At 44.5% G+C, this 14,515-nt stretch overlaps 1 protein-coding gene across 3 annotated transcripts in view; it reads left to right on the top strand.

Moving 5' to 3' along the window:
- Positions 1–14,515, top strand: part of MGAT5B (alpha-1,6-mannosylglycoprotein 6-beta-N-acetylglucosaminyltransferase B) — a 312,928-nt gene that overhangs the window by 195,385 nt on the left and 103,028 nt on the right. For all 3 annotated transcript variants that reach the window (XM_053294465.1, XM_053294466.1, XM_053294464.1), the window contains exons 5-8: positions 710–783; positions 4,812–4,982; positions 7,591–7,755; positions 7,918–8,087. In XM_053294465.1, the coding sequence (XP_053150440.1) occupies positions 710–783; positions 4,812–4,982; positions 7,591–7,755; positions 7,918–8,087 (580 nt within the window). The remainder of the gene's footprint in view (positions 1–709; positions 784–4,811; positions 4,983–7,590; positions 7,756–7,917; positions 8,088–14,515) is intronic.

Here is a 14,515-nt window from a genome sequence, read left to right as displayed (position 1 = left end):
AGCTCTTGGGAACTTCGGGCCTTTCTGTGATTAACGTGTAGGCCTTGGATGAAAAGCAGAGAAACACTTCAGGGCTTTCTGTCATTTGCTTAGCTGTCATGCTCCTCAGCATTGAACATGCAACATTGCAACATAAAAATCAAAACTACTGAAACTTTTCTGAGCTCTGCCATATAAGTTAAAAACATATCCAGTGAAATTGTCTTGCATTTTGAAACATACCAATGTTTAAGAATATCAGAGTCAAGTTCATCAGAAGATCACAAATCATTCTGTTAGGATGACTGAGTAGGATCACCAGTTCTCAACATTTTTTGAAAAAACCTAACACTAGGATGAGTCAGAGGGAGAAGCCCAGAGCCAGTATGGGGTGGAGCCACAGGGATAGAGCCCAGCAATTTGGAGCAGTCCAGTGGTTTCGACCTAGTCAAGGTGAGGGTTTTTCAGTTGATATGTGGGAGGTGAGTGCCATAGCAGAAGACAAGCGCACTTAAGATCTCTTTTGGTTTCTGAATTTTCAGCCTGAACATTTGAACGCTTATTTCAATGAGATGAGGACTAAACATTTCCTTTAAAAAACAGAAAGAATCCTAAGATTCTGATGAAGCACTTTTTCACACCTGAATTCAAATTCTAAGCTAACCACTCTCATGAGCATTCATGAGCATTCTAATCCAATTTATTTCAATACTGTATTTGTACTCAACAGCAATAGAAGGCAGACGGGACCAGTGTGAGGTGCCCAGGGACCCTAAGTACCCTGACTGCTCCGGAAAAGTGGAAGTGAGTAAGCAAGATTTTATTTATTTTATTTTATTAAAACATTTCTATACCGCCCAAAACTTATGTCTCTGAGCGGTTTACAACAGAATACGTGTATGCTGATTCTGTGTATACACAGAATACGTGTATGATTGAACGTGTATGCTGTGATCAGAAAAATGTAAAAGTCAAGATGGTAGCTGACATCTTCACACAGTGAGGACACAATGGGAGTTGCATTCTTGTGACAGGAGGCTGCTCTTAACACAGCCAGAGGCTTCCCCACCCACCGTTACTCTGCCTGTGGGGAGGGGAACAATTTTCAATAATCTTCTCTGCCTCTGGAAGTGTTCTGTGCTTTCTGGAAACATGTCCCTGAAAGCTGCACAACCCTCAGGGGCATATTTTGGGGTACTTCCAGAGGCAGATTGGTGAAAATTGCTTCTTGCCCATATGCGTGGCAACAGTGGGGCAGCTCTTCACAGCACTGATACATTTTCCTGGCATATCTAGTGACATCAGAACATCAGCCAGTGTCTTCTACTGGGTGAAAATTTAAAAAGAAGACTTTGCATTCAACACAGCAATAAACCAAACTGCCATGGAGAAATCTGTAGTAACCTGACCATTAAAGAATTAAATAGAAGTAAACCTTCTGTATGGGCAGGAGTTGGAGTCCACCTTGACCTTGAAAGCATGTGCTTTCAAGGTGCATTACCCCTTTCTCCCCATTATATGGCTTTGTTTGTTTGTTTGTTTTATTCGATTTCTATACTGCCCTTCCAAAAATGCTCAGGGTGGTTTACACAAAGAAATAATAAATAAATAAGATGGATCCCTGTCCCCAAAGGGCTCACAGTCTAAAAAGAAACATAAGATAGACACCAGCAACAGTCCCTGGAGGTACTGTGCTAGGGGTGGATAGGGCCAGTTACTCTCCCCCTGCTAAATAAAGAGAATCACCATGTTAAAAGGTGCCTCTATGCCAAGTTAGCAGGGGACAGGGAAGCTGCCTTGGACAGATCTCTGGACATCTAGCCCAGTGGTGTCTACTTGGACTGTTAATGGCTCCTCAACATCTCAGGCAGAGATTCTTTCCCAGCCCTGCTCTTTGAGATCTCTTTTTCTATGGGGATGACGGGGACTTAACCTGGGAGTCAGGACCCTCTGCAAAGCATGTGCTCTACCACTAAGTTTGGGTCATCAGAACAAAGATACATAAGTTGTGAGGTGTGAAGTGTAGTCAGGTACATATGGTCCTCCAAAGATGAACAGAACCCCGCTTCCCAATTCAAATCTGGCTGGACTGCCTCTTATGCCCCTAGTAACTTTGCTGGCAGTGTCAAGGAGAAGTGTGAACAAAAGTCTGATTATGTCATGTTTCAGGAGGCACAGTGAAATACCTCTTTAAGACCCTGAACTGGAGGGAGGTATAATGACTGTAGCCAAGGTGGGCCTAGTGATTCACCCCACCGAAGAATTGTTCAAAACAACTCAGTTTTAAAGTTGTGACAGGATCTGTCTCATGAAAGTGAGAACTCGTTTCTAGAAAAGGAACATTTTCTAGTGGCCACTAGGAAGGAAGGAGGGGGAGCGGAGGGAGGGAGAGCAGCAAGCAATGCCTAGGAGGCCTTTGGTGGCCCCACCCACCCCAACCCATGTTCACAGAACACGGGAGAACACTGGTAGCTCCGCCCCTGCCTAGTACCTAGAAATCATAATGCTGAAGATTCTTCAAAGGGACTTAAAACATCGTTGTTGCTCATGAACTTTTAACAAACTTTTTTAAAAAGAAAAGTCTTAGGACAAAACTACCCAGAAAAATAGAATAATTGGCCATCCAGAGAAATGGATGATTAACAATGAGTCCAGCAGAATTATAATTTTTGGTTAGTAAATGTTGAAACAGGAGAGAACTTAATGAGGCTATTCACGTGCCCGTGCAAAACTGAGCTAAGGGAGCCCAGCCCGTTTTTTGCCGGGCCAGCAGCACCATTGCTGCAAACCCGCCTAAGTAGCTACCCTTTATAATGAGGTTAAGCACTCTCTTAACCCTTTTAAAAAACTGTCTGGCAGCCGTGGCTGCCCAACTTCAGGGAGCCTGGGGAGGGGAGGAGGGATCCCCATGATGCACTTTGCCCTCGTGCAATGCATCATGGTATTTCTGTGGGCCGGGATGACACATACTGGCCCCTGACCCTCCCAGTTGCCTGGGTGTGTGGGGAATCATCTGGGCATGCAAGGAGCATGCACAGCATAGGAGGAGCGGTCGTCTGTGGGGAAGGTAAGTCAAACCTGCCTTCCTCGCAGCCCGCTCTGGAGCTCTTTTCACCAGTCATGAGAAGAGGCGCAATGTTTGCCATTCCATCTAGCAACAGTGCAGGTTAGGATAATGAAAACAATACATATATATGAGATGGACTGGAGATATATGGCTTCTTTGTGTAAAGCCTCAGCAATTCAGTTATCCTCGCTTGCCTGATTAATGGACAAATGTAGCATTTATTTCTGTGTTAATTATTCATAAGCAAGCAATGCAAAAGGAAGCACCCATGGATTTATCTCCTTGATTGCTGGTGACGTGGAGTGTTATCTCTGGCCTGAGGAATAGGCTTAGCCTCATAACCCGATATTGATTTCAAGTACCTACCTTTCACTTAGCAGGACACAATGCTTAGAATAAAACACCATGCAACACATTTTTTTGACCAGGTTGCATGTCTGGGTGCCGTGCTGTGTGCACACACTTGTTTGGTTTAATTGTGAGATTTAGCACAAATTAATTTTTAAAAGTCTCCCCTCTCAACTTTAGGCATTATTTAAAGTTGCTAGCTACGTGACAAAATAAATTAACTGCCAGATTAACAAGACACAACCATTACATTATTCAGATTGTCTCAGCTACATAGTGGTCATTTTCTTCCATCTCCATGGCTGGGTTAAAATTTAAGTGTAATTTAATTGTTGTAGGCAGTAATTCGATCTCCTGTCTGGATGATTGGTGTGTTTTACATATTGGGAGTGGAGGGTTGTCTCCTGAGTGGATTCGTTTGTGTAGTTAAGTTTGGAAGAGGCTGGCACCAGCAATTACTGGGGATGATAGATCTACACGGAGAAGCCTGTGTGGTTATTGCTTTGCATGCAAAATCACCCTCTGAGAACCTCGCTAATGTCTGCCTTCATGGTACAAGGATGCTAGCTCTGCCTCTCTGGATGGAAGAATCCGTGTTAGCACAGATCTCTCCATCCTGTGGCTTTTTACCCTTACCTGCCTCCTAGCTTTTGTTCTAGTGAGTTTCATCTAAAATACTATTAAAGTGGGACCTGTCCTGGTCAATGATAACTGACAAAGCAAGCCTTGACAGAGGTAAACTGATAGAGCAAGTCTGGGTATTTTAGATAAAAAACCTTTTGCATTGTGGTGCTCCATGCCTGGAAGCTCCTTCCATGAACAGGAGTGTTGTACTTTCAGAAGAGGTCCACAGCGCAGAAGGTTGGGATCTAGCCTAGTAAATTTGTTCAGTTATTTGTTCAATCAATGCATGGCCCCATTGAGCAGAGAAGGATGAGCGCCCCCCAGCTGCTGTGGCCCCGAGCACTTCCAGGGGCCACCAGAGGCTTACCCCTGCTTTTGCCAACGCCTTCAGGGGCCACCAGTGCTCATCCCTCCCTGCTCTGGGTGCACTATGCTCAGCGCCTCGTTTGCACACCATTGGAGTTTGGTCCCCAACGGCACACAAACGAGGCACCAAGTGCAGCAAGCAAAAGGGCATCTCATTCACCTTGGTGCTGGTGGCCACGGCCCTTGCATATGATGTCATGCACAGGGGGTGTGGCCAGCACATGCTGACAAGTGTGCACATTAGCAGAGGGGCAGGGGGGAACTGGTCAAGCTCATCCCACAGCTCCCGGCAAGCTCCCTACGCCCCTGCATCCATGCCTTAAAAAAAATCAATGATCTCTTGAAATTGTTCATGTCACCTGAAAGCTTCCTTGGTTGTTACCAAGTTGTAAAGGTTTACCTCACTGATGCCTCTTTTGCCTTGCAGTGGATGAGGGCCAGGTGGACATCAGATCCCTGCTATGCATTTTTTGGTGTGGACGGCACAGAATGCTCGTTCCTCATCTACCTCAGTGAAGTGGAGTGGTTTTGCCCTGTGCTGCCTTGGCGAAACCAGACAGCAGCTGCGCCTTCCACAAAACCACCACCCAGGGTGCAGGTGAGACTTACGGGCTTCGGTTGAGCCAGTCATGTGACATTCTCTCAGAGTTGTCAAAACTGTTTTATTCTGAGGTTAGTTGATTTAAATACTCTTAATATCAGTAAGAGACCACAGTATGCTAAGAGAAAACCTGTGCCAGAAATAATGCTTGTCAAAACCTCCAGAGACTGAGAGGGCCCCATCCCCTTCTCCCAAGGGTGGGAAGGAGAGCACATCCTCCTGTCTCAGTGACTAGGCAGGACATGGCCTCCCATCTCCACCCACACTAGGCTTAGAGCTCCAGACAGAGCTGAGCACAAATAGGGTAGACATGACCCATCAGGCTGCTGCGTGGCCTGGTGTAACAGAGACTTGCTTCACCCAGGACTGGTGTTGGTTCTAGCCTATCTCCACTCTCAGTAGGGTATTGAGAGTGGAGAAGGCTGTCACTTCCTGAGGCGGCACAAGAACCACTTCCAGGGCTTTTTAGGGATGTGCGGAACCAGTCCGGGGGTTTGGCGGTTCGGTTTGGCAGTTCGGGGTCGAACCGAAACCCACCCTCCCCAGTTCCGTCTGGACCGGAACTGAACCCCCATGCAAGTCTGTGATTTTTTTTTTTTTAATTAAATTTGGTTTTTTACCTTCAGCCACTTTGGGGGCTTCTTGTAGGTCATGTGGTGTGTGTATGTCTGCGAAGGTTCCCCTTCCCCCAACCAGCCTCTCACATCACCGCTGCGGCCGTTCCAGAGCCTCTTTTCTGGCCCATTTGGGCCTCCGTAGATTGTCACGGTGGCCATTTTGGAGGCCTGGCATGGCCCAGGGCCTCGCAGAAACCATTTGTGCATGTGCAGTGGCCATTTTTTAAAAAAAAATTTAAAAAATTAAAATGGCCACCGTGCATGCACAAATAGCCTCTATGAGTCCCTGGGCCATGCCAGGCCTCACAGAGGCCATGTGCACATGTGCAGTGCCTGCTATTTTGGCCATCATGCCATTTTACAAAGGCCCAAACGGGCCAAAAAATAGGCCGAAAAGGCCCAAGGGGGGCATTTTGAAGGCTGTCGGGGGGAGGAGGAACCTCCATGGACCTCCACTGCTGTCTTGAAGAACAATTTTAAGATAATCTCCCCCCTTAACTTTAAAAATTTCGCAACCCCTCCAACCGAACCAAACCGGGGGGTTCGGGAGTGCCGGATCAAACTTTCCCGGTTGGGTTCGAGTCTGGTCCAGACTCAAACCAAACTGAACTGGGCCAGCCAGTTCTGTGCACACTCCTACAAAGAAAAAACTTCTGAGGTGTGAATTCTCATTCTATCATAGCAAATGAGATATTTTTCAATTAAACAACTCTCATGACCCCACTTTCACTTTTTCACACTTTCCTTTACTATGAATAATATGAGGAAGTAATCAATTTTGCACACTTCACCTTATGAAGACAACCTCATACAAATAAATTCACCATAATTCACCCCTCTGCCCAATCACTCTTAAATTGGGGATGGGTGGTAGCCTCCACCCATTAGGCACTATCTACCAGCCCACCCCACTCCTTTGGGGCAGATCCACTTTCTGCCCCCAATCTGCCCCAAAGACTCCCAAACTTCAAAAATTCTCAAAAAATCAGCCCTCTGCCCAATCCCCCTGAAATGGGGGTGGTAGCCTCCACCCATTAGGCACTACTACCCCACCCCACTATTTTGGGGCAGATCCACTTTCTGCCCCCAAGCTGCCCCAAAGTCACTAAAACCTCAAAAATTCTCAAAAAATCAGCCCTTTGTCCAAACCCCCTGAAATTGGGGTGGTAGCCTCCACCCATTAGGCACTACCACCCCACCCCACTATTCTGCCCCAGGCCCCACTTTCTGCCCCAATATGCCCCAATCTGCCCCAAAGATGTGAAATTTTCAGAAATTTACCAAAAATCAGCCCTTTGCCCAATCCCCCTGAAATTGGGGTGGTAGCCTGCACCCATTAGGCACTACCACCCCACCCCACTCCTTTTGCCCAGATCCCATGCTATGCCCCCGAACTGCCCCAAAGTCACTAAAACTTTAAAAATTCACCAAAAATCAGGATTTTGCACAATCCCCCTGAAATTGGGGTGATAGACTCTACCCATTGGGCACTACCACCCCACCCCAAAATTTTGCCCCTGGGCCCCTTTTTACCCCCCCAAATCGATTCGGATTCGGATTAAATCGAAATCCGAACCGAATCAAGGGTGATTCGGGTGACCCAGATTCAGGCACAAAACAGAACAGGGGTGATTCGGTTCGGGTCCGAGCCGAATCACCCGAAATCCCGAATTGCACACCCCTACCAGGGAGGTTTCTTTTTGTTGAGTGAGGGATTTGGATAATGGACTAGTTGCATACCTATGTTATCTATCTCCTGACAAGTTCTGGCATTTGTTATCTCCTGGCCAATGGGCCTCCTAATCTCACATTCTTGAGAGGGTCCCCACATTCCTTGCTTGAACACTTTTCCTTACTTGTTTCAGGCCTATTGGCTCTTTGTGCTCTTCAGTAGCCAAACTTCAGAATTAAACTCTTATACACTTATTTGTAGGCCTGGATTAAACAATTACATATCACTGCTACTTTTTACTTTCCCCCACTCCTAGGCAGCTTTTCAGAGAGAGCTCTCCTACCTTCTGAAGTTGATTGGCAGTGGCAAAGAGTCTTTGATTTTCATGAAAAAAAGGATCCGGCACTTGGCTACACAATGGTTGCAGGCCTCACATAAACTGGAACAGAAGCTGGGGGACAAACAGAAGGATCAGAAACAGGTACAAAACCAGATTAGTTGCCCACTGAGTATGGCAGCATTTGGGAAAGAGAAAAAATTTGGTTTGTGCTCTATAAGTATGTTCTGTCACCTTAAGTAAGTACGTGCCATCTCCCTTGCACCTTCAATGTTAAGATCACTTCTCTCTTTTTTCTTGCTCTAGATTTTGATCCATATTGGTTTCTTGACAGAGGAATCGGGAGATGTTTTCAGCCCTCGCGTGTTAAAGGGGGGTCCTCTGGGGGAGATGGTCCAATGGGCAGATATTTTAGCTGTCCTTTTCATCCTGGGTCACAACCTGAAAATCACTGTCTCTTTGAAAGAGCTCCAGAGGTGGGTTTGCTGATGAAACAAGTTAAAACAAAACAAAACACCCTGGCTTGGAAATGGGTCACTAGACATTCATCTTGCACTTCACTAATGGCAAGCAAATGTCTGATGAGCAAGACTGGCTTTGGTTAGTGTGTGTGTGTGTGTGTGTGTTGGCGGGGAGGGGCACATTATCAGTCTGTAAGGAATGAATGGTCCTGTTGTTGTGCTTACATGTTAGAGACAAAGGGTTTGGGGTTTTGCTTTCAGTTCTTCTCCACTATTATTCTTCTATGAAAACTAGGACATGATTCAGCTTATGCAAACTAACGGGTTGAAATATGTTTACTCATTTTGCTAACAACAAGAGCAGGCCATTGGAAATGCCTCCCTCCCCGGTTCCCCTCTATCATTTTCTATCCTCACAAAGTTGGAATGCCTGCTTGGAACCTGCGGAGCAGACATGCTGCTTGCTTCTCTCCCTTCTCATGTTCTCTTGTGTTGTTTTAATGTTATTAAATAATGAAGATGCTCTGCTCTGTGTGGGGTATGGTGGAAAGTGGAAACCACTACACAGAAGAGAAAATCTAAAATTTATCCCACCACTGAAGTGGTATAACCTGATTATCTTGGAAAACTTGGGAGGAAAGGAGGACAAGAGGAAGGAAGAATAGTCATCTAAACAATGATGAACAAGTTTGGAGAATGTGTACAAATACACAGTGTAGTGTCTACCTTTTCTAATAATACATGATGTGCAAGCCACTGAACTAAATTAATAGACAGCAACTTTAGGAGGATATTTTTTCATGCAGCGCACAATTATCCTGTGGAACTCATTGCTAACAAAGAATGTAGTTGTTTTAGATGTAGTTGTTTTAAATGCACCACTTAATGTATCCTGAATGGCCCCCTAGCAGAGTGGGGACCACTTCCCCATGGTGTAATTCCAAGACACTGAGGACAATGGCTGACATCCTGACTAAATTACTCGACAGAAGTCCTATCAAAGTTAAATAGTCCATTAGAATAGCTCCTGAGTAGCACTATTGAGTAACTTAGTCTGAATGTCAGCCAATTTATGAATATTGCAGCCAATTGCGCGAGTGTTTTCTACCCAGTCAAAATTCTCCTTCCATGGATTTGTGAACACAGATTTCAGAAATAATGCACAAAAGTCCCTAAGCAATTCATTCAAAATAAAGACTTCAGTGGTGTTTATGTTATTTGTTTGTAAGACCCTTTGAAATCAACAAGACTTATTCTCTTGTGTTGTTTTACTGTTATTAAATAATGGAGATTGTGTGTTTTTGAACAGAGCGTATGTGTCTCTTCTCAATGCAGCGCTTAGCAATTTCTCAAAGAACCTCAGACAAAGGTGCCTCTATATGTCATACTTATAGCTAGGGCTGTACTGAATCTTCACCCATTTAAATGTCAGAGCTGAAAGTAGGGATTTCACAGCCCCTGAAATTTTTTCCAGAACAAACCTTGACTACTGAGAATATTTGCCTTTTTCCATGCCCATTCCTTGCCATCATTTTCTTAATCTGCTGCTACTTCTTTGCCATTTAACCTCTTGGTTAAAGGACTTCTTTCTTCTTTACAGAATGATCCCAAACAATCAGTGTTCGTGTAATGAATGTGATGACATCACAACTCTGTTTAACCAATCAGAGTTGGCTACATGCTGATGTTACTGAGACGGGGGAAATGGTTTCATGCTTTCTGAACAAATCACATGGATGATTCTGGGCACTTAGAAGCATGCGAGCAATGCTTTCTGAACAAGGGACTGCTTTTGTACCTTTTGCAGTGGTACAAAATTGCCAAAACTGGAAGCACCTTTCAGTGCTGATTCAAGTGTTCAAGAAAACTGCCTCTTCTCCTTTCTGCTCAGCCCTACATGCTGCTCAAATTGCAGAAAGTAATTACTCTAAATCATGGGGATTGCTCTGGATTATGGTTGGGAACAAGAAAGAGCAAGCAGGATCACAGCGGGGTCATGCAGACTAGTATTTAAAAGTTGCTGATTCAGTGAGAATAGCATGTTCCCTTATCATCTCTGGCTTTTTGCCATTATTACGAGGTGGGGGGAGACTCATCTGAGTGTCTAATGGGTCTGCTGCTACAATCAATAGCACCATGGTCAGTTCCCCAATGCCCCTCCAAAACATCTAGTATAACTAGGGTTGCCAACTAGGGACATTGATAGAGGACATGCAACTATTTTGGGGACCAAATGACTTTCTTTTTCTTTTCTTTTTTTGCATTACGAGGAATAAAGACAGTTTTGGGGACCAAACAACTTTTTTTGCATATGTTGTGGTGTCCGAAGTTCTGGGGAGCAGCTGGAACAATTTGTTCGCTCAGGACACTTTGCTCTCATGAGCAGCTTCTCTTCCTCTGTCTCCTTCCCCTTCCTACTGACCGGCCATCCAATGGAGAAGCCAGAGGGGAGGTTCGGCTTCAGTGGCAGGATGCAGGAGCACGGACAGCTGGGCCCAACAGATGCTGCTTGTTTCCTACATGTGGTGGTGGTGATGCTGGCAGTGAGAAGTTAACAAATTAACTTTATTTAGCAGTTAGCTAACTAAATTTACCCATGCTAAATGAGTAAAAAGGCACCTTTTAAAGTGGTCAGTCTCTTCTATTTATCATGAGGAGAGCGACTGGCTCTATCCCACCCCAACACAGCAGCCCTTCAGTGGCTGATGCTGGGGTTACCTTGAGTTTCTTTTTAGATTGTGAGCTATTTGGAGACAGAGGAGCATATTATTATTTTTGTTTACACAGTCAGGCAGGTGTTGACTGGTTTGTATTATCCAGACATCGAGTCCTTCCCAAGGACCTGGGATGGCTGAATTTTATTGTCAATATCGTTGTTATTATTATAGATATCGTCGCAGAATATAGGCTGTTCCCAGTAAAGCTGCTTTTTGTAATTGGCTGATGGTGATTTCTGTGGCCCCTATGGTGTTGAGGTGCTCTTCAAGGTCTTTTGGAACTGCACCCAGGGCGCCAATTACTACTGGGATTATTTTGGTCTTCTTCTGCCACAGCCTTTCAATTTCAATTTGTAGATCTTTGTATTTTGTTATTTTTTCTGTTTCATTTTCTGCTATCCCCTGGTATTGCTGTGTTGGTTATTTTAACTTGTTTTTCTTTCTTCTCGACTACAGTTATATCTGGTGTATTGTGTGGCAGATGTTTGTCTGTTTGTAGCTGAAAGTCCCATAATATTTTTGCATCTTCGTTTTCTACAACTTTTTCAGTTTGATGGTCCCACTAATTTTTGGCTACAGGTAGCTTGTATTTTTTGGAGACGTTCCAGTGTATCATCCCTGCTACCTTGTCATGCCTTTGTTTGTAGTCAGTCTGTGCGATCTTTTTACAACTGCTGATGAGGTGGTCCACTGTTTCATCTGCTTCTTTACAAAGGCGGCACTTGCTGTTTGTGGTTGATTTTTCTACTTTTGCTCTTACTGCATTTGTTCTTAGTGCCTGTTCTTGTGCAGCTAGTATTGAACCCTCAGTTTCTTTCTTCAAGTTGCCATTCTTAAGTCAGTGCCAGGTCTTGGTGATGTTTGATTTTCCAGTTATATTGTGCAAATATTGACCATGCAGTGGCTTATTTTTCCATTTTTCTGCTCGGTTCTTGACTTGTTCTTTCTTGTAGGCCTGCTTTGTTTCATTGGTATTTAATAGTTTCTTGTTATTGACCATTTGAAGTGCATCTTCTTCACTGTCCTTGATATATTCTTCAAGGCCTCTTTTCTCCTCCTCTACTGTTTGATGGACTTGCAGCATTCCTCTTCCATATGAGCTGCGAGGGAGGTATAGCCTATCTACATGATCACTGCGGGGGTGCAGAGCATGATTGATGGTCATTATTTTCCTGGTCTTACGATCTAGCGTCTCTAGCTCTGCCTGGGTCCAGTCTATTATTCCTGCAGTGTATCTGATAATAGGTATAGCCCAGGTGTTTATGGCTTGTTTACGCCATTGTTTACACCATTGAGTTGGGATTTTAGGAGGTTTTTTTACTCTCCTGATGTATTCACTTCCAATTTTTCTTTTAACTTCAGTGTGTGCGATGTTATTAGCCTGGAGCCTATTATTATTATTATTATTATTATTATTATTATTATTATTTTAATTTATTTGAAAACCACTGTGAAACCTTCTGTTGAAAAGCCGTATATTAATGTCTATAGTCGTAGAGAACAGCGAGCGAGTCGGAGACCGTGCATGCACCACTGCACCAGCATGCAAAGAGGCCGGCTTCTCAGCTAACTGGCTGCCCTGCCTCGAGCCAAGAGGACTGTGTGTGCAGTAAACATAACCAGGAGGTGAATTTACTGTTAAGTAGCAGGGGCCTTGAGAACTCAGTTCCTCCTAGACAGCAGACTGCCCAGACATACAGTTCACCTGGTCATCAGCTTCACAGTGGTGAGCTGTATTTATTCTCAAATTATCCATTTTCAAAATCAAAATATGCTTATATAATACTAATAAACATATGCAAATTTTATGCAAATAGAGACTTTTTGAAGACTTTTTTGGGTGAAAAGTATCTTCTACTTCTGTTTTGTGTGTGTGATGGATATTGACTTTTTTCACCCTCTGGATCTTGCAACCCTAACTGATCCCCTGTTATGACATCAACATTCCTGCCCTCAGCAGCTACTGATGTGGAACTGGAATGGAAAAACACATAGCCTAATGATGATGTCAGGCCGTGGATTCAGTGGCACTAGATGGTACAGAGGAGGAGATGGTGAAAAGGTCACTTTCTATGTCTACACCGGTCTCATACTGGGATTCCATTTTGTATTAGCAAAATGCCTCAGCTGCTTTTTCTTGTAGTACTCTCTGGCATAATTCAATCTTCCTGCCATGTTTGCAGGTAGAAAGATTTGCCTTTTGTATTTCACAGTTTCTCTCTGATGTCCTGAAGGGGGTTGGCCCAGAAGAGTTTTAACCCCTTTCCATTTTTACAGTTCTCTAATCCTATGATTTTATGTCTAAAGGGCATCTAGATCTCCTGGATTTTGTCAGCTCTTTGTGTGACCAGTAGGGGACCCTCTTCCCTTTCAACAGCCATTTCCCTTGCTTGGACTTATTTTCTGCTCCAGCCACACACATAAAGGTGGATTCTGCTGTTGCAAGTGGATTCCTACTAGCAGAGTTGTTTTTTTAAAAGCATAATTTCTTTTGCTCCTCTCTTAATTGATTGTGGCGTGCTCAGATTCCCCCTTTTCTGTAACATTTAAAGGGCAGGAGAAGAACTTTCTGTTCAATGAAGCCAGCAAACAGTTTCTTTGCTTTTTTGCTCTTTGTAGAGTTTTCCTTGCAAATAATTTCTGCTCCTGGTTGTATGTTGCAGTGATAGAATGCTTAGGACAGAGGCCATCTGGCGATGTAGCGAAAGGCGGCTTTCGTGGGAAAACATGACTCATGGATCCCAAGAGCGCTTAGGAGTGTGAAATGCTTAATTACCACTACTGTGCCTTCAGGCAGGACCTTGGGCAGAGCAAGGAGCTGTATAGCTCAGCGGAAGGCAAATTTCAGATGTTATTATTTCTTGGCTCCAGGGCGTAGTAATTTAGCACTGGACCACTCCTCTACTCACGGCCTTATATGCCAGTCCAGCTGTGCTTGCTTGGAGGCTTGGCACACGCCTGCCTCAGTGTGGGATGCAGAACACCATGCTAGCGTCTGTGAGGTACTCAACCCATTTGGTTTCTTTCTATATAGAGATATGGAGGACTGAAATCCTTTTTGTTTCTATGTGGACATTCCATTTGCCACAATGCCAGTTAGTCATGACAAACTTGGCTCATTGATTTCAGCGTTGGATCCTATCTCATGACTCCAGCCCTGACTCAAAACATCATCATGCCAGGCATTCCTTTACTGTCTTTCCTCCAAGGAGCTCATGTTGGTGTATGTGGTTGCTCCCTTCGCAAAGACAACACTTTGCAATATGCCAAGAGGTACCTGGCAGTGTCACCAGCCTCCTGCCAGTAAGCCTGGGGGCCAGGGAGTCCTCAAGCCAAGAGGTTGCGAGTAGCTAATCTGGATAAGCCTCTCTTTACCACAGGATAACCTGGAATGTTCATCAGAGCACCCCAGGGCTTCTCCAGATCTCTGACCCACAATGAACCTGCTGGTGGCTGTGATCTAATTAAGTAGGGAGGTATATTAGCTTTGTAGGCCAATTAAGTACTTCCCATTTCCCTAGCATTAGCACACACCCCAACCCCCCCCCCCTTTCCCATGGATGGTCTTGGAGGGCAACCAAAAATTCCCAGTGAGCCCCTAACAGTTAATATGACAAACTTGGCTCATTGATTTCAGTGTTGGATCCTATCTCATGACTCCAGCCCTGACTCAAAACATCATCATGCCAGGCATTCCTTTACTGTCTTTCCTCCAAGGAGCTCATG

This window comes from Hemicordylus capensis, chromosome 2 (genome assembly GCF_027244095.1).
Source record: "Hemicordylus capensis ecotype Gifberg chromosome 2, rHemCap1.1.pri, whole genome shotgun sequence".
Classification (NCBI taxonomy): domain Eukaryota; kingdom Metazoa; phylum Chordata; class Lepidosauria; order Squamata; family Cordylidae; genus Hemicordylus; species Hemicordylus capensis.
Note: the sequence above shows the minus strand (reverse complement) of the source record. Positions and strands in the feature narration are given on the sequence as shown.